Raw genomic sequence first — 22,837 nt, 5'->3', positions numbered from 1 at the left:
ATTTTCAGAAAATATAATCTTGCATATTCTATATTTGCATACATACAAATGTTTTGGAAAAACTATTTTTTTTAAAGATGTTTCCAACTTTGACGTTGAACTAATTCTGTACAATGGCCCATATTAATATAGATATGACGTCCCATTTTAGCGACTGTAACAAATCTTTACAAATGTGATTTTATATTCACATAAAGCATATTCAATTCAAGCATCTGCTTTAATGTTTCAAATTATTTTTGTCAAAACATGAAAATTAAACAACAAAAGTATTCTGACCTGTCCTTGTTTTAACATATAAAAGAATAAGTGATCATATTATATATATATATATATATATATATATATAAAAAACTTGCTGATGAAAGGGCAAAACCTGCAAGTTTGAGGATAGTAGCAAAATGGGTAAAGATTTAAAGTTGCAGATAATTAGTATTTTAAGGCTAAAATCTAATCCTTAAATGAAGTATTTTAATGTCATCTAATTATTATTTTTGTAACTATGCCTAACAAGAAATGTGTATTATGAAATATTGTTACACCGAATTACTTTCTCTAAATCATGGTAATGTATAATCATTTTGTGCTAATAAAACCCCTACAACAAATAAAAACATATACAAATTCCTATAGATTAGGTTAGAGATCACTAATCATTAATATTCCATAATAACATCAATAACATGCAATAAGAAAACAAATAGAGTCAATATTGATTTTATGTTGACTTAACCCAACATATGAGCAACTATCTTGCAAACATCAATAACGATCAATCAGTTGTTGGAAAGATTTACAGGTGCACGATTTACAGATCCTGAAATGTAAATGAATTTAAATGAAGAACACTTGCAGATTCATCTACACTCCAGCAGTGATTAAGTTACAGAACGTCAGCCATCCTGAAGGGGAGGTTACTATAACAACTGACCAGTGCCAACCTAGGCTGGAATCTATTTCAGAGGATGGAGTGCGGCCGCTGACAGCCCAGCATGCCACGGCAACTCACGAGTGTCCGATTTCATCATGCTGCCAGGGTTGCGGAAGTACTGGGGGTTCTCGATGACTGGAATCTTTGTCATTCCGATGATAACGGCATCTTGGCCCATCTCTGATGATGATGGCGTGTTGTTGCCATTGGAAACGTGGTGAAGCGGGCTGGCTGAGTCGTCGTCATTACTGATTACAGATGAAGAGCCTGGTCAGAAAAAAATCAGACAATACAATAATCCAAAGAACTAATAAAAATGTACATTCTCAATACACATTAACATACATCATGTGTTGAAAAAGCATTATTATGAGAGAGAAAACAATAACCATAACGTTTGTTTAAAAGGTTGAATTTAGAAAAATTCAAATTCATAATATTCTGTATTTGTATGTGATATGTTACAGTATTATATGATGTTACCTGACTTTACTTAACGTAGTTTGACATTTCTCAGTGAAACAAATGAAAAAAAAAAGTAATTATTTGATTTGATTTTTATTCATTTATTATTTTCAACGGCAACCAATTCAGTTGTGAAATTTAGGTGTTCCTTATCAGAATGGAGACAGACTTGTAACAGACAGACATTCTAAAACAATGTTTAAAGTGCCCATATTATGGATTTTTGAAAATGACCTTTCATGCAATGTGCAACGCATCTCTAAGTGGATGAAAACATCCTGCAAAGTTTTAAATCTGAGCTGACACTGAATAATTGAAACGAGTCATTTTTAAAACGAATCCCAAGCCATTTTGTGTTGACCTCAACATGAAACATCAGCATATTGCCCACCCACTTGTTGGTCTTTTCAGGTTGGTCTGAATGAAAATGCAAATTCCTTCTTTGCCACTAGGTGCCGCCTTTGGAGTGGTAAAGATATTGGTTCCCTTTCGATTTGGTCACTCTACATTGCTATGGGAATTACCCTTTTCTCCAAATACTACTGAAGCCGTACTGAATCATCCCAGTGAAACTGGCCAGTGGTGTTCAATCACGCAAAATATGAGGGGCTCCTACGCTATATGAAGTAGCGCTTGTACTTCATCCATTCAGAATCTTTTCCTTAAGCCAACCTCCTGCAAGAGGCAAGATGTCGCGGTGAACTTGAGAGTGAGAAACAACACATTTCTCCCCTCTAAACCTTGCTCCGCCACTGCAAACTTCGTCGGCAAGGCTTTCTCAGTGGTGGCCAAAGCAACTTCAGCCCTGCACGTGATGGCGATACTCCAGATGTCTCAGGCCAAGCTGTTCAAGTCTCTGGATTAGGACAGGCCTGACCCTGCAGTTTTAAAAGAGCTATGATGCGCTACGGATCTGGACTTCAGAGCGACCAAGCTGACAGCTCATGACAGCACAACAGATCTTCACTTGTGGCTTACTCTGACTGAGTTAAAAACTCTGAAAAAAAGGCGCTTCCGGGTGTTCCTGTGAATCCCTCAGGTCTCTTCGGAGCAGCAATAGGGAAATTCACAGTCTAAGGCTATTAGCCAATTCCTGCCAAAATGCGCAGGAAGGTTGCCACTCCTCCTCAGCACCACGAGGGAAGACAGCACGCCTCTTCTGCTGCTGTTCGGCGTGAACATGAGCCAGCGGTGAGACCAAGACAGCCTTGGCCGAAGCTGGCAGAGACGGCCACCGGCACCAGAAATCAAAGCTGCGTTCATGATGCTGCATCTCGGAGGAGGAAATCTACACCCAGAGCCGAAGACTGCTCACTTCACTGTGTGTTCACCATGCTCCCCTGCCTGTTGTGGGTGGCGAATGCAATTGTCATGTTTATGTTTTGAATGTTCCACTATGCAGTGCAGTAGTCGAAAAACATACAATAATCACCTCAAAATCAGAGCAAGGTAGAGACCTAAGGTACAGATGTTCACAGCCGAAGGCTATTAGCCAATTCCTGCCGGGAAGACCACATGCTCTTTTTCTGCTGTTCGGTGTGAACAAGAGCCGGCAGTGAGATCTTCAGCCAATCTTCTATGTGAAGCAAGAAGCCTATCAACAAGACTACTCACCGTGATCTACATGCTGCAGTGGCCACACCTTCTCTTCCCCTGCTGTGTACCGTTGAGCTTGGTAAACAAGGATGACTCGCAATTGGCTCTCCTGTGTAGAGCCAGTTCAACTCTCTGATGGCCACAAGTCGTGCGTCTGCTGCCTGGGTCACGCCCACACAGAATCGGTGGTTGGGGGGGGTCAGACTGCCCCCACTGTGGAGATATGAGCCTCTGGACTCTCAAACTCTGTGTAGCCATAGTCCAAGGCGATGAACTCGCCCTACTAGCCCTGCCATGCTCTACATCTGCAGCCTCTTTTGAGCCAAGGAGGAAAGTGAAGCGAGCTTCTGATGCGGATCTGTCAGGGTCAGGTGACAACCTGCGCAGGCTCAGTGCCCACACGCTGCAGGTCCCCTTCCAGTGTGCTTAGTGACCAATGTTCTCCACCCATCCCCCATTCAAGATGTTGTGTCCTTCAGTGGCAGGGTGGGTGCTGAATAGGAGAATGATTTCATTTCAGTGACAGCATCTGTGACAGAGGAGTGGTCTAACAGCCCACTGGATTACACTGCACTGCCAGTGCACAACCTGGGATCCTCTCTCCTGTCTCCTGTGGATAGCACTGACCAAGTGGAGTATGTTAAACACCCCCAAACCCCCCCCCCCCCAACCCCCACCCTCGCCAAAGCCGTCACTGCCTATCTCTGTCCTTCAGCCGCGGTGAACTGAAGAGTGAGAAATAATGCGTAATTTCCCTCTAAAACTTGCTGCGCCACTACAAACTTTGTTGGTAAGGATTTCTCTGCAGCGGGCCAAGCAGCTTCAGCACTGAACGTGATGGCGATACTCCAGGTGTATCAGGCCAAGCTGCTCAAGTCTCTGGATTTGGATGGGCCCGGCCCTGAAGTGGTCAAAAAGCTCTGACACGCTACGGATCTAGCCCTCAGAGTGACAGCATGACAGATCGTCACCTCTGGCTTACTCTGACCAAGTTAAAGGACTCTGAAAAAAAGGCCCTTCTGGATGCTCCTGCGAATCCCTCAGGTCTCTTCGGAGCAGCGGTAGAGATGTTCACAATTAAAGGTTATTAGCCAATTCCTGCCATGCTCAGGAAGGTTCACACTCCTCCTCAGTGCCAGAAACGTAGAAGTTGTGGCACATGTCTGGAGCTTTGTGGTATACATCTAGTGCTTTCTCCTGGACATTATCCACCCTCACGTTCAGGACCCACACCCTCATCAGGACAGACAGCATGACAAACGTAGCATCTATAAATCACCAAGGGGCGTAAGCTTGTAGCCGCCTTTAAAGGCAATATGTTTTGGAGAACACTCACTGCCTGCTATTTTATTCACTGACACCCTCTCCCCTGGGAGTAGATGCATTAGCTCATAGCTGGCTGAAATTATGTACCGTATTTTTCGGACTATAAGTCTGCACCTGAGTATAAGTCGCATCAGTCCAAAAATATGTCATGTTGAGGAAAAAAACACATATAAGTCACACTGGACTGTAAGTCGCATTTATTTCTAACCGAGAACCAAGAGAAAACATTACCATCTACAGCCGTGAGAGGGCACTCTATGCTGCTTAGTGTAGTCTACAAGAGCACTGAGCAGCATAGAGCGCCCTCTCACGGCTGTACGACGGTAATGCTTTCTCTTGGTTCGTTTCTCTTAGTTCATTTCTCTTGGTACATGTCAAATTAATTTTGATAAGTCGCACCTGACTATAAGTCGCAGGACCAGCCAAACTATGAAAAAAAGTGTGACTTATAGTCCGGAAAAGACGGTAAGTATGCTTTTCTTCAGTGAAGTTTTTAAGGTGGCGAAAGTATGCAATATTATCTCCCTCCAGTGAAACTTCTGCCTCACATGCTTTGCAAAATCAGAGAGGAAAGGAAATCTGTTCTGTAAGGGGCACTGAAAAGGCCTAATCTGTTGTGGTTCCCAGAACTGGAGGAAGTGCTGGCAGCCCCCTGTGCTTTCCATCTCGAAACACTGGCCGGGCTGGAGCTGCTTAATACACTTTTGCTGTGCCCTGTATGTTTGGTGTACATTTATACAGAGCACTGTAGAGAGTTTAAGCTCTCGTAGCAGCTATTTGTTTGCTTCGGAGGATGCACAAAAGGCCTGTATCCAAGAAAAGGCTGTCACACTGGCGAGAGTTTGAAATGAGCTTGCGGGCTCCCGTTTCCTCGCGTCCGATTTAGTTTTCCTCTCGCGGAAGCCATTTAGCACGTGCGCCAGCATCAGTTGTGCAATCGGATAATATTGTCATTGAATTGACGCCATACTTTTGATGGGTTGTATCACAGAGCTGTAAAAACAGTTATGCTCACCAAGTGAACAAATCACATTTGTGCTGAACTCTTATTATAAAGCAAAAACAATGTAACAATGTCAACACAATGTAGATTTTAAACCAGGAAGATGAAAATCTAAAAAAAAAAAAAAAAAAAAAAAAAAAACAGTTAAAACTATTGGATGCTAACATAGTCTTCTATGATGAGCAACAAAAACACCTCTGCTAAAATTTCACAAAAAGTAGTCTGGGGTTTCATGGCCCTTTAAAGGAGACCCATGCACCTGTTTACAACAGGTAATATAAGTCTCAGGTGTCCCCAGAAAGTTTATTTGAAGTTTCAGCTCAAAATACCCCACAGATAATTTATTATATAATTTTGAAAATGCCTATGAGTGGAAGCAGAGACACACTGGTTTCTCGCATGTCTCTTTAAATGTAAATTAGCTGCTGCACTTTTCCTTTCCCTTTTCCGGAATAGGCTGTGCCTTTACATCTGATACCGCAGATACTGTGATAAAAACAAAAACAAAAAAAACCCATCTGTTTGGTTTTGATTATCATGTCTATCTTGCTGAAATCATGCATTCTGAAACATATCAGCAGAAACTTCTCAGAGCGCACACATCCGAAGCCTGCTCAAAGAAAGCGGCTGTCATACAACATTTGAGTGCTAAACTAAGTTCTCTTTCATGTTTTATAGCTTAAAAACACTTAAAAATACACAAGTTACAAAAACAGTTGGTAATGTCTGTGAAGGTAAATGAAATAAATTGTATGTTTACTATATATTAAATCTGTATAGCAGCAGCCTAATATACAATGAATAAATCTATAAATATATTGCTCTCTTGTCTCATCTGAGGGTGGGATTTCTAAATAGTGTTATTTGCTCTTCAGTGCAGCCAAAGACAGAATAATTAGCATGCTTTGCCAAAACTTTTGCTATGGCGTTAGATCTGATATACATCGTTGACGCTCACAAAAACAAATACAATGGCAGTGCTGTGGCTGTAAATGTTCAGATTAAGGGGCGGGAATATTATAATAAAACCCCCTTTCTAAATCATTGAGGGAGTGAAATCTGAGAGGCTTGTTTTTTTTTATAAGCTTAAAGAGAGATGCTAATCGAAAAATTTACAGGATTGTGGTTTTTTTTTTTTTTTTTACATTTTCACGGTTGGCAGATGCACCGGGACCTAATTATAGCACTTAAACATTTAAAAAGTTATATTTTTATGATATGTTGCCTTAAAAATGTATATGGAATAACCAGGTATGTGTATTAAGAGATATGTTATAATGACTAAAGGTTCAGTTTTACGCACTTTTTTTAAGCTTTATTGTGTTTACAGTGTGCAATATAACATGTGTTCATGTTTAGCGTGTTAAAAAAACAGTATTTTTCACACAATTCACATATCTGTTTACCGCTGTTTTCACTTTCATAAAAACGGGCTGATGACTTTCTTGTTCTATAAAGTCCCTCCTTCAGAAATACGTAACGAGTTCTGATTGGACCAGCGGTTCCTGTGTTGTGATTCGACAGCAGCTGAGCGCAGGCTGCCTACAATGCTGGAAACGCGATTGTTGGCTAGATTTGAGAACCAAGTGGGCAGGAGCATGTGCTGGAGATGTACTTATAATCACAGGAGCGTTTTTACTGACGAGATGCGCATGAAAATCGCATTCGTTTTTTTGCACAGCCCTAACATCTAATAAAACAAAGCTAAACAGCATTGCCCTTTGAGTAATAAGTTACAGAAACTGTTAAACGCACCAACTTAAATAATAAAATACAATTACCGGTTGTGGTCCAGAAACAACACCTTCTCCAGACAAAGAGGGAACTGCTCCATCTTTCAAAAATAATCTTTGTGCGAATCCGGCATTAAACTGATTGAGATCGAGGAAGCTGTCCTCAGCAAAATGTGCTGCACATAGTTTTACATGTGGATTATAATTTTCGGGAACCGAGTTAAACATAAATTATAACCATTAGTCTCAAAATACAGCGTCCATGGGAAGCCCAAACAAAGATGATTGGACTCCAAAGGTGAAAATAACAGCGTTTCGACGACATGGCGACAAACACAAATGCAACTCTTCCTCTTCTCTGTCGGAGCGCAACAAGACCACGCCACCCTGTTTGTGTATTCCTGTGGGCGGAGGATAGTCAAATAAACTGTTTTAGTGATGTCATTACTGCAGGAACTAGAGGGGTGTAGTCCAAACGGGTAGTTTTTTTTGTAGGCGAATTCTGTTAAATAAAATATCTCGCTTGGCATTGAACTTTGAGCTTTAGAATTTTACAGATATTATTTATACTCTAACAACAACATTACACACTGACTAAAGTTTAAAACATGGGATCACGAAGAAGGGGACCTTTAAAAAAAAAAAAAACAGCAGAATTGAAAAGATAAATTGGTGCACTCACCTTTCATACCAAACTTGGAGCTTCTGCCATACTTGAGGAAAACTAACATCAGGATACATCCAGTTAAAGCAACCCCAGCTATTCCAACCACTATATAAACCTAGAATATATAAAGGTACAGTAGATCTTACTGAAGCAAGCCAGTCTGGGCTGGGTTTAAATTGATTGTATATAAAAAAGTCATTTACAAATTGAAATTTCTTGCTTTAATGATATTATCACAAATGTAAATTCTCCAATAATAAATCAAACAATAAGCAGAATATCCTTGGTGAATATATGTTAAACTCTGTCAATAATATCTGCAGCCTGCTGTCAGTTACTACAGAAATTAAATGTGTCTAGTCTCTCTGTTTGTATATAAAGAATAATAAATAATAAAGTATATGGGGCAAAATTCTTCCATCCAGAAAGGTAGTCCCATTCTGTAGAATGCTGGCCCCATAGACTTTCGTTGCAAGTACAAACTGATGGATGGGTCAAAATAGTTCCTATTCCTATAAAAATAGTTTGTGTAACTGCATAAACCAATGGTGCTTTAGACCACCAGAAAGGGCGGAGCTGACCTCTATTTAAGTCAGTTAAGTATTTAAGACATTCCCATATGTCCATCTGGCAAATTAAGAGCATTTCCAGAGCAATTTTCCAGCGGCATTGTTGCAAATGTCTCTCCTTGAATGCGGTGCCTGCAAGGACCCCTTGCAAGACGCTGATGGGCACTTTTGGTACTTCTGAAGAGGAGCTGATCGTTGATGACTCTATATACTGGAGTGGCCAGAAAAGAGACTGCAGCCCCTGCTCTATCTCAGTCTGCTCACCCCAGCGTAGACTCAGAGCTGATCCATGTCCTCAGGAAGGATTGGACAGTCATGGAAGAGCTCATCCCCGGCCACCTCAACGTGTGGTTCTTAAAGGGACACCATCAGCCTTTTACCTTACAGCGGCCAGCTCCTTTTCTGCCTGCAGCTCATGACAAGCTCAATAAAATATGATGGGCACGATACTCAGCATGTGTTAACCCTTCCACTACAGCTGCGCTCACCACCATAGATGGCGCTGAAGAAAAGGGGTAAAGTAAGCTCTCCCCTCTCAAAGTGGCTGTGTCGACCCAAGGGCTCAAGTCTGTTCAAGCTGATCTGATGTCAGCTCTAGCCAACAAGGCGTATGCAATGGCTGGCCAGGCTGGCTCAATGTCTGTTGTCCAAGTATTTCAAGCCAAACTTCTCAGTGGCATGGATGAGTCTGGCAGAGATCAGCACCTTCAGAAAGCTGCACACAGTGACCGATCTGGCTCTGCATGCCACGAAGGTGACGGCGCAGGCTTTGGGCATGGCCAACTTAGTGGTGCTAGACACCACCTGTGGCTAAACTTCATGGAGATCAGGGACACTGAGAAAATGGCCTTCCTGGACTCCCCTGTCTCTCCCAAAGTACTCTTTGCCCTGGCTGTGGATAGTATCACAGAGCGCTTCATTGAGGCACAAAAGACATTGCAGGTGCAAATGCAAAACCAGCTTGTGCCACATACTATAAAGAGCAAAATTCCTCTCCCTGTAATCACACATGCCAGTTTCCCACTTTCACACGATGAGCTGTGGAGGGTGAACAGGGTCAGAATTTATTGTGCCTGGTCCGGGCGTTTACATTGAGTGCTCTAAGTCAGTCAGAGAGTCTGAGCAGCTCTCAGTGTTGGGTAAGTTACTTTCAAAAAGTAATTAATTACTAATTACATCATTAATATTGTATTTAAATTACTAATTTACTCAATAAGTAACTTAATTATTCAAATCTCTAATTAGGCTACATCTTAAAAATTTAACTCTTTATTCTTTCAATTTGAGTCAAACATAGAATAGTTTAGACTTTTAGCTTTAAAACTGTAATACTTAAATTTTTTATAAAAATATAGCCTTCTTTGGTTAACAAATAGAACATACTTTGAATAACAATTTATCTGAATAACAAAAAAGCTAAAGAAAAGTTAAACAATACATTTCAGCAAGAAATGTATTTGGCAAGAAAAGCCCAACTAGTAAAATCCATACAGGTTTATGTAAAAATAACACACTCTATGTAGGTAAGAATAAATTACAATTTTTGTCTTTTGCTATTTTTGTCTTTTGGAAGCTGCATTAAAAATCCATTTGGCTCAGAAATCTGAAAAATCCTTTGAATGGACACGACGCCTCTGAAGTTAGTGATAATGTCAGTTAATTTCTATATAACAATAGCTATAATTTATTTGCTGTTTGAATAACTGTGGAAAGGAAATGTTATTGAGCCTAATTATACATTTCTAATGTTTTAGTCCCATTAAACATATTTTATTAGCCTACATGACACCCATGTCTGGCTGTTGCCTAAAAAGACGGTTTAGTTAGGCTTTAGTTTTATATGGATAACATAATCAGAAAAATATTTGTTTTTGATTTTAATTCGTTCAGCTTTCTATAAACATATTTCTCACGTCTCTGTGTCAAATATCAGCTGAGTTTGTGAGAAAGTTGCTCACGGAGAACTAGATGGCAGAAAGTGCACCATGTTTGTTTTGTTTATTGTGCAAAAGCACAATGTTTTGTGGTCATTGTCAGTGTATACAAATAAAAGTAAGTGAAAGTGAACGCGCTTGCGTGCAGAGGGTTAAAGACGCTGCATTCCATTTTTTCTTTAGATGGTAAATCTAGATTTGAGCCTTTCTGGCGGGCTAAAGCGCCATTGGTTTGTGCAGTTACACAAACATTAACAAATCAGGCTGCAGTAACAGGATAAACAGAATGATAACCCATAATGCAACGCTCATTCCCTTATCTCAAAGAACCAAGGTTACCTCAGTAACCGGATCATTTTCTATGGTAATCAACAGCAGTCCACAGATGCTGTCAATAAAACTTAATAGGTATTTAACCTGAAATTTTCCTTTAATAGCACTATACAAAAACATACCGCAACTTTGTCCTCCAGTGGGGTTTCTTAAAAGAAATGAAACAAATTACACTATTTTAAGGACTGCAGTTCAAAACTATAAAAGCCTGAAGGCTTGAAGAAATTCATGTGATACTTGAGTAATAAAGGGAGGAACAGACTTACCTGGACTAAATGTTGTTTCTGTGTTACATCATTTAAATGGAAAGAAAAATAAAAAAAGGATTATCTAGTAATATATAACATTCTATAAACATCACTATATATATATATATATATTAGTGCTGTCAATCGATTAAAAAAAATTAACTAATTAATCGCACAATTTTTTAAAATTAATCGCGATTAATCGCGATTAATCGCAAATAAAAGACTGAAACTTTTTGGATATGTAAATGTAAAATGTAAATAATTAATGTAAACTCAAGACAAAGAAACTATTTAAATTCAAAATATGATTGTTTATTGGAATTTTTGTTTAACTTGTAACACAGATTTTCTCATGTAAACAACATACCTGCAATAAACCATCAATATCCTCCAAATTAACTGTTGGCTTGAAAGCCATATTTATTACAGAAATAAAAACACAGGCATGTAAGTAGCATTTGAATTTCAAAACAATCAATGGCAATAAAAAACTAAAATGATTTCCATGTTGAATTCTAAGCAAAAAAAAGTATAGTCATTGCCAGTGCTTTAAGGCGAGACACTGCAGGTGAATAGGGAAAAAAAAATAACTAATAGTTATCACCTTACTTACCCAGTTGATTGATTACCTTGATTATTGCAAAGATTTTTTGTATTATAAGTTTTCAAAAATGTTATGTTTAAATATGCAAATGAGGCATTATTTTATGAAATATGTGCTAATTTGCATAAATTTGTAGTGCAAAAATCTGAACACTAGATGAAGTCAGTTTCAAATTTTTTGTTTAATTTTTTTCACATATTAGAGTCAAATGATTTTACAGAGGGAATTCTGGTTATCTTTTTTTGTCACTCCATAATTCAGAAAATACTTTGAACAGCCAGAAAACAATATATTTTCACAATTTATATATATATATATATATATACATATATATACATATATATATATATATATACATATATATATATATATACATATATATACATATATATATATATATATACATATATATATATATATATATATATATATATATATATATATATATATATATATATACACACACACACACACACACACACACACACACACACACACACACACACACATATGAATAACAATGAGCAGCTGGGTGAATCTCATGAAAACTGGTCATATTTCACCTCATTATCATAAGGAATTATATTTTGCATAAAGAATATAAGTATAAAGTTTTTGTGCATTGTGCAATTATTTTCATTGAAATTAAACAACCCACCCCCCAATGGAAATAGTCCACTAAGTTTATTTAACCTGCTTACACACAAAATTTGTACTTGTCACAATTACTGAATCCTGACACTCAAACACCAGAACCACACACCAAATCTGCAAAACCATTGGACTCGGTTTTCAATTTCATAAGATGAACAACAATCTGTATGTAACACACAAAAATCTAACATGAATTAATTTTATGGCACAGGTGTTTGCAAATGCTTGCTTTTTAAATGTGATTGAGATATTTTGAATACAGTGCTTAATTTTGCAAGAGATGTGAGTCATTTTGCATTTTGCTTGTGCAATTCTTGGATGAGTGTGTAAAGTTTTGAAAAAACAAGGGGCAAAGTTTTGAAAATGTGTGTAAGCAGTTTAAGATGCAAATTACACGAATTAATAGTATAATATCTAATAGTCTTTGTACTAACCATTATTTCCAATAACGATTTAAAATAAATAATTGTATCCAAACAGGATGATTTTCAGTTTGAAATTAAGAACAAGAGGTTTTCACAATATAGTAAATAGGAAAGAAAGAAAGAAAGAAAGAAAGAAAGAAAGAAAGAAAGAAAGAAAGAAAGAAAGAAAGAAAGAAAGAAAATTGTATTTTGTGGGGAAAGTGTGCTTAATTTTTTAATAAATACTGTCACAATGTTAAAAGGTCCTAAAATGGACTTCTTTGTTCTTTTTCTTTTGAATACAAGGTTAAATTTTAGGGTCAAATTTAATCCAACTAACATTACGTTATAATTAAAACTTTACTTGCTTTAATTAAAATATTGTTTTACACGATAACTCACCATAATAGAACACTCCCTCTGTGGAAACAAAAATATGACAGATGTTTGATTGTACACATAAACAGGCTGCATTATTTATAATAATAAATCAAATAAAACATACATTTTTAAGTGATGCAAGGAAACACAAGCCCACCTGTCCCTGAGTGGTCCACATCAGGTGTGTGCATGAAGTGTGCCGACACGTTTGCCCTGTCCTCTCCGAACTCATTGCTAGCCACCAGCGTGTAAATGCCGTTATGGATATGAGTGGGAATGTCCAGTTGCAGGCAGCCGTGGTACTCTGTATCCGTGATTTCATGGATTTCAGTCCTGATGAACTGCTGCTCCTCCAGCAGCTTTCCCTCGTGGTACCAGTGCAGATCAGGCCTTGGGTTGCCCGTCACAGTGAAAGGGATGCACCAGTCCTGGTTTCTCACAGGCTGGTACAGCTGCACGATACTAGGGGGAACTGACCCAGGAGAAAGAAGAAGGGACAGAGGAACGAGAGAGAAGGAAAGAGGGGAGGAGGAGAAGAAGTGTAATAACAGGATGTACCAAAGGAGTAAACAAGAGGAACATGGAAAATTCTGCTGTAGTTTGACGAAAGGAAAGTGTCCGACAGCACATGGGATGAAGGGGCAGTGAACAGGGATTCTAGGGTGAGAAATATGAGAGAATGATAAGAAATGAAGAGGCTTACTGTAATATTACAACACAGCATGAAGAAAGATGCAATGCATAACCAAAAGCAAATGGATAAAAGGATTTCAACAAAGGTTAACTGATTTGTTGCTGACTGGTGGAAATGAAACATACAGAAATGTTATGCACATATATATAAAAAAGATGCACATATATATAAAAAAGAGACTGTTGTGTTAAAGGAATAGATTGCTTCTTATTGTTCAAAGTCATATGATTTTCCAGCAAAATTTCCAAGCTGCTCCTCATGATGCTTTGAGCCATGTTTAATATCACTGAAGACAAAAGTCACTGTTTCTCACATTGATTCTCATGGCCTTTGCCATGTGCCAAGTTTGAATTTGTGCAAGCATGAATCATACAGCTTCAAGACATTTAAGATATTTGATGAAGCTTTTCAGCCTGTTAACCATTCAAAAGTTTAGGGCTCATAAGATTAAAAAAAAATATATATATTCTTCTGACGCAAGGTTTGTCACGTTGTCAAATATTTTATAAATGAATGTAAAACACTGATTTCCTTTTATATGAAAATAGTTTTGCTGCTTAAAAATTTTTGGATTTTTTTCAGTAAAGTTCAAAAGAACCATTTATTTGAAATAGGCCTAGATTATTATTATTATTTTTTACAATGTAAAAGTCTTTATTGACACTTTTTAATGAGCACAGTTTATTGCATCCTTGCGGACTGAAAGTGCTGAATATTAATTGAGAAAAAAAAAATCTCAATTAATATTGAGAAAAAAAAAAAAGAGCAGTTTGGAATTTGTGCTAAAAATGTGCTTTTGTGTTCCAGGGAAGACAGAAAAAATGGGTTTGGAATGACACGAGGGTGAGTAAATGATCTTCATTGATTCTCACCAAATCCTCAACTTAATTATTTTTCCTTACTATGTTAACTACTCTTTAACTATATATACACAAATATCTATAAAAACACACAAAATAAAACGGGTAAATTCTACAAGGCTCAAAGCTTGCTATTTAGTGGGAAAGGTTTTTCAAGCAGTGTTATGCAACAATGTGAGTTTTGTCGGGCCCAGTAGACTAATGTGATAGCTTGAGGGGTAACTTCCTGAATCTTAAGCATTTGGCACATTCTCAAATGTATCTTGAACTCTTAAAAACCATCCAATAGTTCAACCAAGCATTCTCTAAAAGGAACCCATCGAATCTCTAAGCATTCATGTAAAATGACCAACAGCATCCTATTCAGTCTGAAATCCTATTATTTTGTCAAAATGTAAAAATATACTTGGTAGACAACAAGCTTCCAAATCAAAGAGAAATGATGGTAATATTAACAAAGTTTCTGATGTGACTGCTTAATGACATTAATCATTATTTTAAATTCTAGGAAGTCAACTACACTTTTGATGAACAGACACATTCCACCACTGATATAGTACTTCATGGAGAAATTATTGGAGGTTCAATGAGTTTTACTTACAGTACCATTCAAAGTTTGGACATACTCAGCTTGTATGAATCAATTTTCCATGCCAACATATCAATTCATCTTCAAAACTATAATTATCTTTTTTTTTTTTATTATTGATGTATTGAAATAGATTGTGAAAGAAAGACAGGCAACAAGTGTTTAGGATACATAAAATTAGGATGCACCTCATGAGTTTGTTGCTGGAAGCCCAAAGTGTGCAGAGCTGTAAACAGTACCCCTGTAAAGGGCAAAGGGTGGCGACTTACAAGGTCAAATACAAGATTTAACATTTTTCACTACACAATACCAATGCCACCGCCTGTATTATTTTTAAGTTTTGATGACTTCACTATTATTCTACAATGTGGAAACAAAGTCATTATTAGCTCTGATGAAAACCTACATTCAAAAATAATATTGTTTGTTGCAGTATTGAGAGTAGAATTCTATATTTTCATGATAATGTTGGAAAATACAAACCAGATTTGTTATTCAGTAACCTAACAATAGCATTATCCTAAGCATGGGAACACATACATCCTAATACATGGTCATCTACTGTGTTGGGGGAGCTTACCAAGTAACCTGTTACACTATTGCATAACTCATTAAAAAAGTATCTAATTATGTTACATTATTACTTTTTTATGGAACTATTGAAGAAACTGGCTGACTTTTAAGTGTTTATCTGAAAATGTAACGTGGTCTTAAGGGAGTAATGTTTTGACTTTTATAAGTTGATAAACTGCGATACATGAAATAAATCCTCTATAATAGAAGTTTTTAGCTGTTTCACCTTGATAAGTCATCATCCATTGCATTTAAAGATGAGGATGTCACACTACCTCTCCTTGTTGGAATCAGCCAAATTTGAACTGCTACTCTCAAGTGACAGATAGATTTGCACTAAAATACAGTAAGATTCATTGGATACACAGCCTTTAATGCCCTACTGATTTTGTGGGGTGGGTTGTGCGATCAGTGGTGGATAGTAGCAAATAATTTTACTCTTAGTACTTATGTGTGTATATATATCATTCAATGATATATCAAATATATCATATAACGTATATATATCATATAATGATATATCATTCAATCATTCAATGATTCGACATAATATATATATATGTCGAATCATTAAATGAGTTCACAATTTGCTATTTCATTTGCAATTTTTGCAATTTGCAATCAATTAACTCTGATTTAATGATCTGGTCTGAGCAAGTCTAAAAAGTTAACAAATCACTGTACTGGTTTTATGCGACTCAAAATAAGCCAAGAACCAAGGTTATTATGGTCCTCCAGTGTGCTGACTACTAATAATTTATAATAATGTCATTATATCTGAATGACTGGGACATTAGACCCCTCTCTCTTAAAATAGTTTTTTTGAGTGTGAGGATGAAACACATTAAATTGCAAAAAAATGTATAATGATAATAATATGTAGTTCTTCCAGTTCAGTACTCTTACTCAAGACGACATTCAAAAGAAGTACTTATGCATTTATAAGTGTATACGTATGGCGTAATATTTCATCAGGGTATCTTTAACAAATACAAGACTTGTGTACTTTGTCCACCACTGGTCATGACCCACCATTTGAGCTCAAGGCCTTCTGTCACAGAGGACTGAAACAAACCTTAACTTGGGGCTTATTCTGTCAAAGCAATGCAAAGCAAATACAAGCAACACAATGTGAGTTCTTACAAAGAATATTGAGAAGGACTGAAGCCTCAGTCTGGCCCACAATGTTCTCGGCACTACAGGTGAGCTCTCTGCCATTGTCATCAGGTGAAAGGCCACTCAGAGTCAGAATAGACTGCAGCTCCATTGTATGAGAAATCTGTGAGAAAGAAACCACAACTGTTTAAACATATTTTAAACATTTGCCATTCATGCGCTTTGTGGTTTACAGGGTATTCTGGGTTTGTGGTTGCCTGCTGACCAAAGTCAAAAGAGCTCACACACAAGTGTTTCTAATATTCTAGCACAATGAAAAAAAAGAAAAGAAAATTATACTTTGGATCAACTTAACAAAAAATACTCCAATTTGTTACAGCCAAATGTATTATTTTTCTTAAATTGCGGTATTAACTGGAGCTAAATAATCCAAGTTCTCATTCTACACTTCAATGTATTTAATCTGTCATACAGGCTGTTGTTTTCACCATGGGTGAAGGATCCTTTAACATAAGTAGTATAGTGAGCATTTTAAATATTAATGGAAACACAAAGCTTTTAAGGGCTAGAATCAAGCATCTGTGGTTTCAGCACTGTGATCAATCATGATATTTGAAAGCACATTATAGGATGCTACAGAGATTAAGTGTTTAAGTGTCCTAAATGTGTAAAACTGGCATAAGGAGGAGAGGTTATAACTGATGTGAGGAAGGCAGATATGTATAGGCTTAATAGAGTAAATAGGGCTCATAGTCTGTTAAAAGACTGTTTTACATCTAGTATTACATCTTAGGTTTACTTATGATTTTGTGAAAGATCTCACTATGCTATGTGTCTACAAGGAATATTAGATCTGATGCTAAAGCTCAAGAGACTTGGCTTTAAATTCAATCTTTAAATACTATCATAATTGCATTGCATGAGTATGTCCAGTTGTTACATTTGAAATAAGAATGCTAAATTTTGTGTGTTTTTTTTTTTATAAACAAAATTTAATTATGGATTTTATATTTTAATTCGATAAAAAAAGTATTTTTCAAGATTGATCAAAAGTCAAAATAGAGGAACTAAACATTCTGCCAACAGTCACTCACTTTCACGTCCTTCTAAACCTAGAACTTTCTTTTTATCTTTGAAACACAACTTATTTTTTATGAAACCTGAAAGATTTCTGTCCCTCATTTGAAACTGCATTTAACCAAAACTTTCATGATTGACAACGTTTATAAAAATATTACAATGAATCAAGCAGTTTAATCCAATACTATTATTAAGCAGTTAATAAACTTCTGAGGAGACATGATTGCTTTATATTATAAACTTTAAATTTGAGCATTTTTTTACACATAAACATACTTCTAGAACATCAATCAAGTCTCATGTGGTCCAATGAGAAGTAAACGTAGAATGCTAGATAAATATTGATCAATGTTTATTTTTAAACAAAAGGATATATTAAATATGTTTATTGTATGAAGCGATTGTGCCTCTTCAGAAAACTTGGATTAAACCACTAGATTCATATGGATTTATTTTATTCTTTATTGCATCACTTTATAAACTTCATTATACATATCTAATAATAATATTCTATTCAACTTGCATTTTGTCTACAGAAAGAGTAAGAGCACTATAGTAGATTGCTAATCTGAACTAGCTTTATACCTAACAGGCAAACAGAGTGTTACCTCATGGCTGGTTGAGAGAGGAGGGTTATCACTGGAGTTTAAGCTCCAGGAGAGCTCAGGGGTCGGGGCTCCTGACACACTACACATCACTGTGGCATCACTTCCTGCCATTTGACTGACAACAGCAGGGATGACATCGACACGTGGATACTCTGAAATAATGACAGAATTGTCATGTTTGTGAGGATGATTTTTTCAATATATCTTACCACAATTTGTGCGACTTAAAATTGCATTGGGTTTTATTACCACATGAAGGAAGAATGAGTCTAGAGAGGGCTTTTGCTCTTCCTCCTTCCAGTAGACACTGCAGCCAATCTCTCTCACTGTCATCCAACCAGACCTTGATCCAGATGTTCTTACATTCACATTGCAAAGGGTTTCCGGAGAGCAACCTAAAGCAAACCCAAACAGAATTCAGGAACAGAAAGATATATAGTACATACAGTTTTGTACATTTATTTAATAATAATAAAAAAACATCCTACAAAGTGGACAAGTTTGAATTACGAAGTGCCCTCCAAGACAGTGTTGATAAGTTATTGTCTCTGAGATTCCTACAGACAGAGAGTAGAAACATACTTAATTAAATTAAAAATAAATAATAACAGTATAGGAAATTAGTTTGAAAACATCACACATGTGCTTAATATTTGTTGTATAATTTAATTAAATTTAAGAATATAACGTATTAAAAAAGACTCACAGATATTGAAGTTTGGAGTTGTTGAAGAAGGCCATCGTAGATACATATGTCAGGTGAGTATTGGTCACTGTTCTGTGTGAGACAGTATATGCTCACTTAAGTAAGTTTCATTAACATTTGGCATAACTATACAATTTCAGATACTCACAAATTCCTGAGATTTGAGTAGAACTTCATATGGTCCTCACTGATTGTAAGTAGCCTTTTTTGATTTGAGATGTATCTGTGGAATTGAAAGGAATGATTAGGCACATTATATTCATAAACACAGTAGCATTGCGATACTGTGATACACATCCACAGTTTGGGATAAGTGAGATTTTCTGATGTTTTGCTAGAATTCTTATGCTCACTAATTATTTTAGTAAAAACATCAATGTTGTGAAATGTTATTGCAGTTTAAAATAACATATAGTTTAACATTTTATTTGTTACTGGGAAGGCGAAGCTGTAATTAGTCTTCAGTGTCACATGATCCTTCAGAAATCATTCTAATACTAAATTGGTGCTCAAGAAGTATTTTTATTATTATTATCAATGTTGAAAACAGTCGTGCTGCGTAATCCTTTTGTGGTTATCCTGATTTTTTATAAATAAAAAAGTCACAATTTGAATGTTATTATTGTCAATTAATTTTTTTATAAATTTCTTGCTCAATAAAAAGGAATCGATTAAACTGGTTTTAAACGGTATTCTGCCTATAGTTCAGATAATATTATTTTACTTTGGTACCTTGTCAAACACAAACTTTTGTGACATTTACACAGCAGTCCGATGTACTACACCGGTTTCTATTAAGAGTAATAGTAATATTACTTGAACATACAATTTAACTAGGCATGCGCCAAACAAATAAAATCAAGGCGAGTTGTTTTCAATCCGCACTGGTATGCGAATACATAGACCAAAAATGGAATAGCATTGAGTCAGTATCAAACAGACCGTATTTACAGAGAGGGCTAAAACAGACACCCTGTAATACAAAATTATTTTAACAAACTGTCACCTTATAAACAAGTTAATAAAGGTGCGCGTGCAAAACCATGATTTCACCAAAGCACGCACATTCCTGTAGTGGGTCCGCTGAACCTTTGTCGTGGAAACGGAGTGACATATTTGCGTAGGCACCGATTCCTATTGCTCTGCAGACACGTTAGACTACTCCCCAACTAACCTATACACAACAATTCATGTAACAATGTACGCATAAACTTAATTTCATTCGTTAATAACAGAAGTTTATGAGCGTATCCTTCACGGCAGGCCTAAAAGCAAAACCAAGACAGTCTCTCAAGTCAACTCGTCTGTCAGCGCAGGCACTCGAGCAGATCAGATCAGATCTGATACATCTCTTGAGCAGATCAGATCAACACTGATACATCTCTCGAGCAGATCAGATCAACACTGATACATCTCTCGAGCAGATGAGATCAGATCTGATACATCTCTCGAGCAGATCAGATCAGATCTGATACATCTCTCGAGCAGATCAGATCAACACTGATACATCTCTCGAGCAGATCAGATCAACACTGATACATCTCTCGAGCAGATCAGATCAACACTGATACATCTCTCGAGCAGATCAGATCAGATATGATACATCTCTCGAGCAGATCAGATCAGATATGATACATCTCTCGAGCAGATCAGATCAGATCTGATACATCTCTCGAGCAGATCAGATCAACACTGATACATCTCTCGAGCAGATCAGATCAACACTGATACATCTCTCGAGCAGATCAGATCAACACTGATACATCTCTCGAGCAGATCAGATCAGATATGATACATCTCTCGAGCAGATCAGATCAGATATGATACATCTCTCGAGCAGATCAGATCAGATCTGATACATCTCTCGAGCAGATCAGATCAACACTGATACATCTCTCGAGCAGATCAGATCAACACTGATACATCTCTCGAGCAGATCAGATCAACACTGATACATCTCTTGAGCAGATCAGATCAGATCTGATACATCTCTCGAGCAGATCGGATCAACACTGATACATCTCTCGAGCAGATCAGATCAGATATGTTACATCTCTCGAGCAGATCAGATCAGATCTGATACATCTCTCGAGCAGATCAGATCAACACTGATACATCTCTCGAGCAGATCAGATCAACACTGATACATCTCTTGAGCAGATCAGATCAGATCTGATACATCTCTTGAGCAGATCAGATCAACACTGATACATCTCTCGAGCAGATCAGATCAGATATGTTACATCTCTCGAGCAGATCAGATCAGATCTGATACATCTCTCGAGCAGATCAGATCAACACTGATACATCTCTCGAGCAGATCAGATCAGATCTGATACATCTCTCGAGCAGATCAGATCAGATCTGATACATCTCTCAAGCAGATCAGATCAACACTGATACATCTCTCGAGCAGATCAGATCAACACTGATACATCTCTCGAGCAGATCAGATCAGATCTGATACATCTCTCGAGCAGATGAGATCAACACTGATACATCTCTCAGATGAGATCAGGGCCGGGTTTCCCAAAAGTTTCTTAATCCTAAGAAGTTAGTTAAAACGATCGTACTACTGATCTTAATATTATGGTCTGTTTCCCAAAAGCATTGTAACTTAGTAGCACTTGAAAAAAGAATAAAAAAAGAATAAAATAAGTAATGTAGGAAATGTTTCAAAGGCTGGGGGAAAAAATATGTCAATGACTTGCTGAAGTGCACGAAAACCAGCTATGTATTTGATCTGAAATAACGTCTCACTCTCAATCTCTACACTGTGTATAAATAAATTAATTTAAATTAATTTATGCATTTAGCAGATGCTTTTATCCAAAGCGACTTACAGTGCATTCAGGAACATTTTTTACCTAACATATTAAAAAAATATATAGAGTATATTATATATTATTATGTAAAGTATAATATTATAAACTATAATATTTTATTGTGTAATAGTTATTATATCCAAGTTGTCTCTCTGGAACGCAGCATTAGGTTAACGTCAATAAACGATAGTGTACTACAATTAAGACCCATTCTATAACGTGACATTTCAGCACTTGATAAACGGACAGCGACTCCTAAGTAGCATTTAAAGCACAGCTACGTGCAACTGTGTTAAGTGCATTGTTGGGAAACGCAAGTGAAACAATAACGAACGATCGCAAAATTACTTGTAGAAATCGCTCTTAAGCTCTAAGATCAATCATTATCGGGAAACCCGGCCCAGATCTGATACATCTCTCGAGCAGATCAGACCAGCCCTGATATATCTCTCGAACAGATCGGATCTGATACATCTCTCGAGCAGATCAGATCAGCCCTGATACATCTCTCGAGCAGATCAGATCTGATCTGATACATCTCTCAAGCAGATCAGATCTGATCTGATACATCTCTCGAGCAGATCAGATCAACACTGATACATCTCTCGAGCAGATCAGATCAGATATGATACATCTCTCGAGCAGATCAGATCAGATCTGATACATCTCTCGAGCAGATCGGATCTGATACATCTCTTGAGCAGATCAGATCAGCCCTGATACATCTCTCGAGCAGATCAGATCAACACTGATACATCTCTCGAGCAGATCAGATCAACACTGATACATCTCTCGAGCAGATCAGATCAGATATGATACATCTCTCGAGCAGATCAGATCAGATCTGATACATCTCTCGAGCAGATCAGATCAGATATGATACATCTCTCGAGCAGATCAGATCAGATCTGATACATCTCTCGAGCAGATCAGAT

General features: G+C 37.1%; 1 protein-coding gene across 1 annotated transcript in view; it reads right to left on the bottom strand.

The window, feature by feature from the left end:
* Positions 1 to 22,837, bottom strand: part of LOC127958034 (BDNF/NT-3 growth factors receptor-like) — a 33,975-nt gene that overhangs the window by 10,076 nt on the left and 1,062 nt on the right. The window contains exons 2-13 of the mRNA XM_052556814.1: positions 19,226 to 19,300; positions 19,078 to 19,149; positions 18,860 to 18,928; positions 18,621 to 18,766; positions 18,372 to 18,523; positions 16,711 to 16,846; positions 13,009 to 13,323; positions 12,873 to 12,890; positions 10,824 to 10,841; positions 10,680 to 10,705; positions 7,737 to 7,836; positions 1,010 to 1,198 (exon numbers count right to left, since the gene is read on the bottom strand). Of these exons, the coding sequence (XP_052412774.1) occupies positions 1,010 to 1,198; positions 7,737 to 7,836; positions 10,680 to 10,705; positions 10,824 to 10,841; positions 12,873 to 12,890; positions 13,009 to 13,323; positions 16,711 to 16,846; positions 18,372 to 18,523; positions 18,621 to 18,766; positions 18,860 to 18,928; positions 19,078 to 19,149; positions 19,226 to 19,300 (1,316 nt within the window). The remainder of the gene's footprint in view (positions 1 to 1,009; positions 1,199 to 7,736; positions 7,837 to 10,679; positions 10,706 to 10,823; positions 10,842 to 12,872; positions 12,891 to 13,008; positions 13,324 to 16,710; positions 16,847 to 18,371; positions 18,524 to 18,620; positions 18,767 to 18,859; positions 18,929 to 19,077; positions 19,150 to 19,225; positions 19,301 to 22,837) is intronic.

The sequence above is a fragment of the Carassius gibelio genome, chromosome B5 (assembly GCF_023724105.1).
Source record: "Carassius gibelio isolate Cgi1373 ecotype wild population from Czech Republic chromosome B5, carGib1.2-hapl.c, whole genome shotgun sequence".
Classification (NCBI taxonomy): Eukaryota; Metazoa; Chordata; class Actinopteri; order Cypriniformes; family Cyprinidae; genus Carassius; species Carassius gibelio.
Note: the sequence above shows the minus strand (reverse complement) of the source record. Positions and strands in the feature narration are given on the sequence as shown.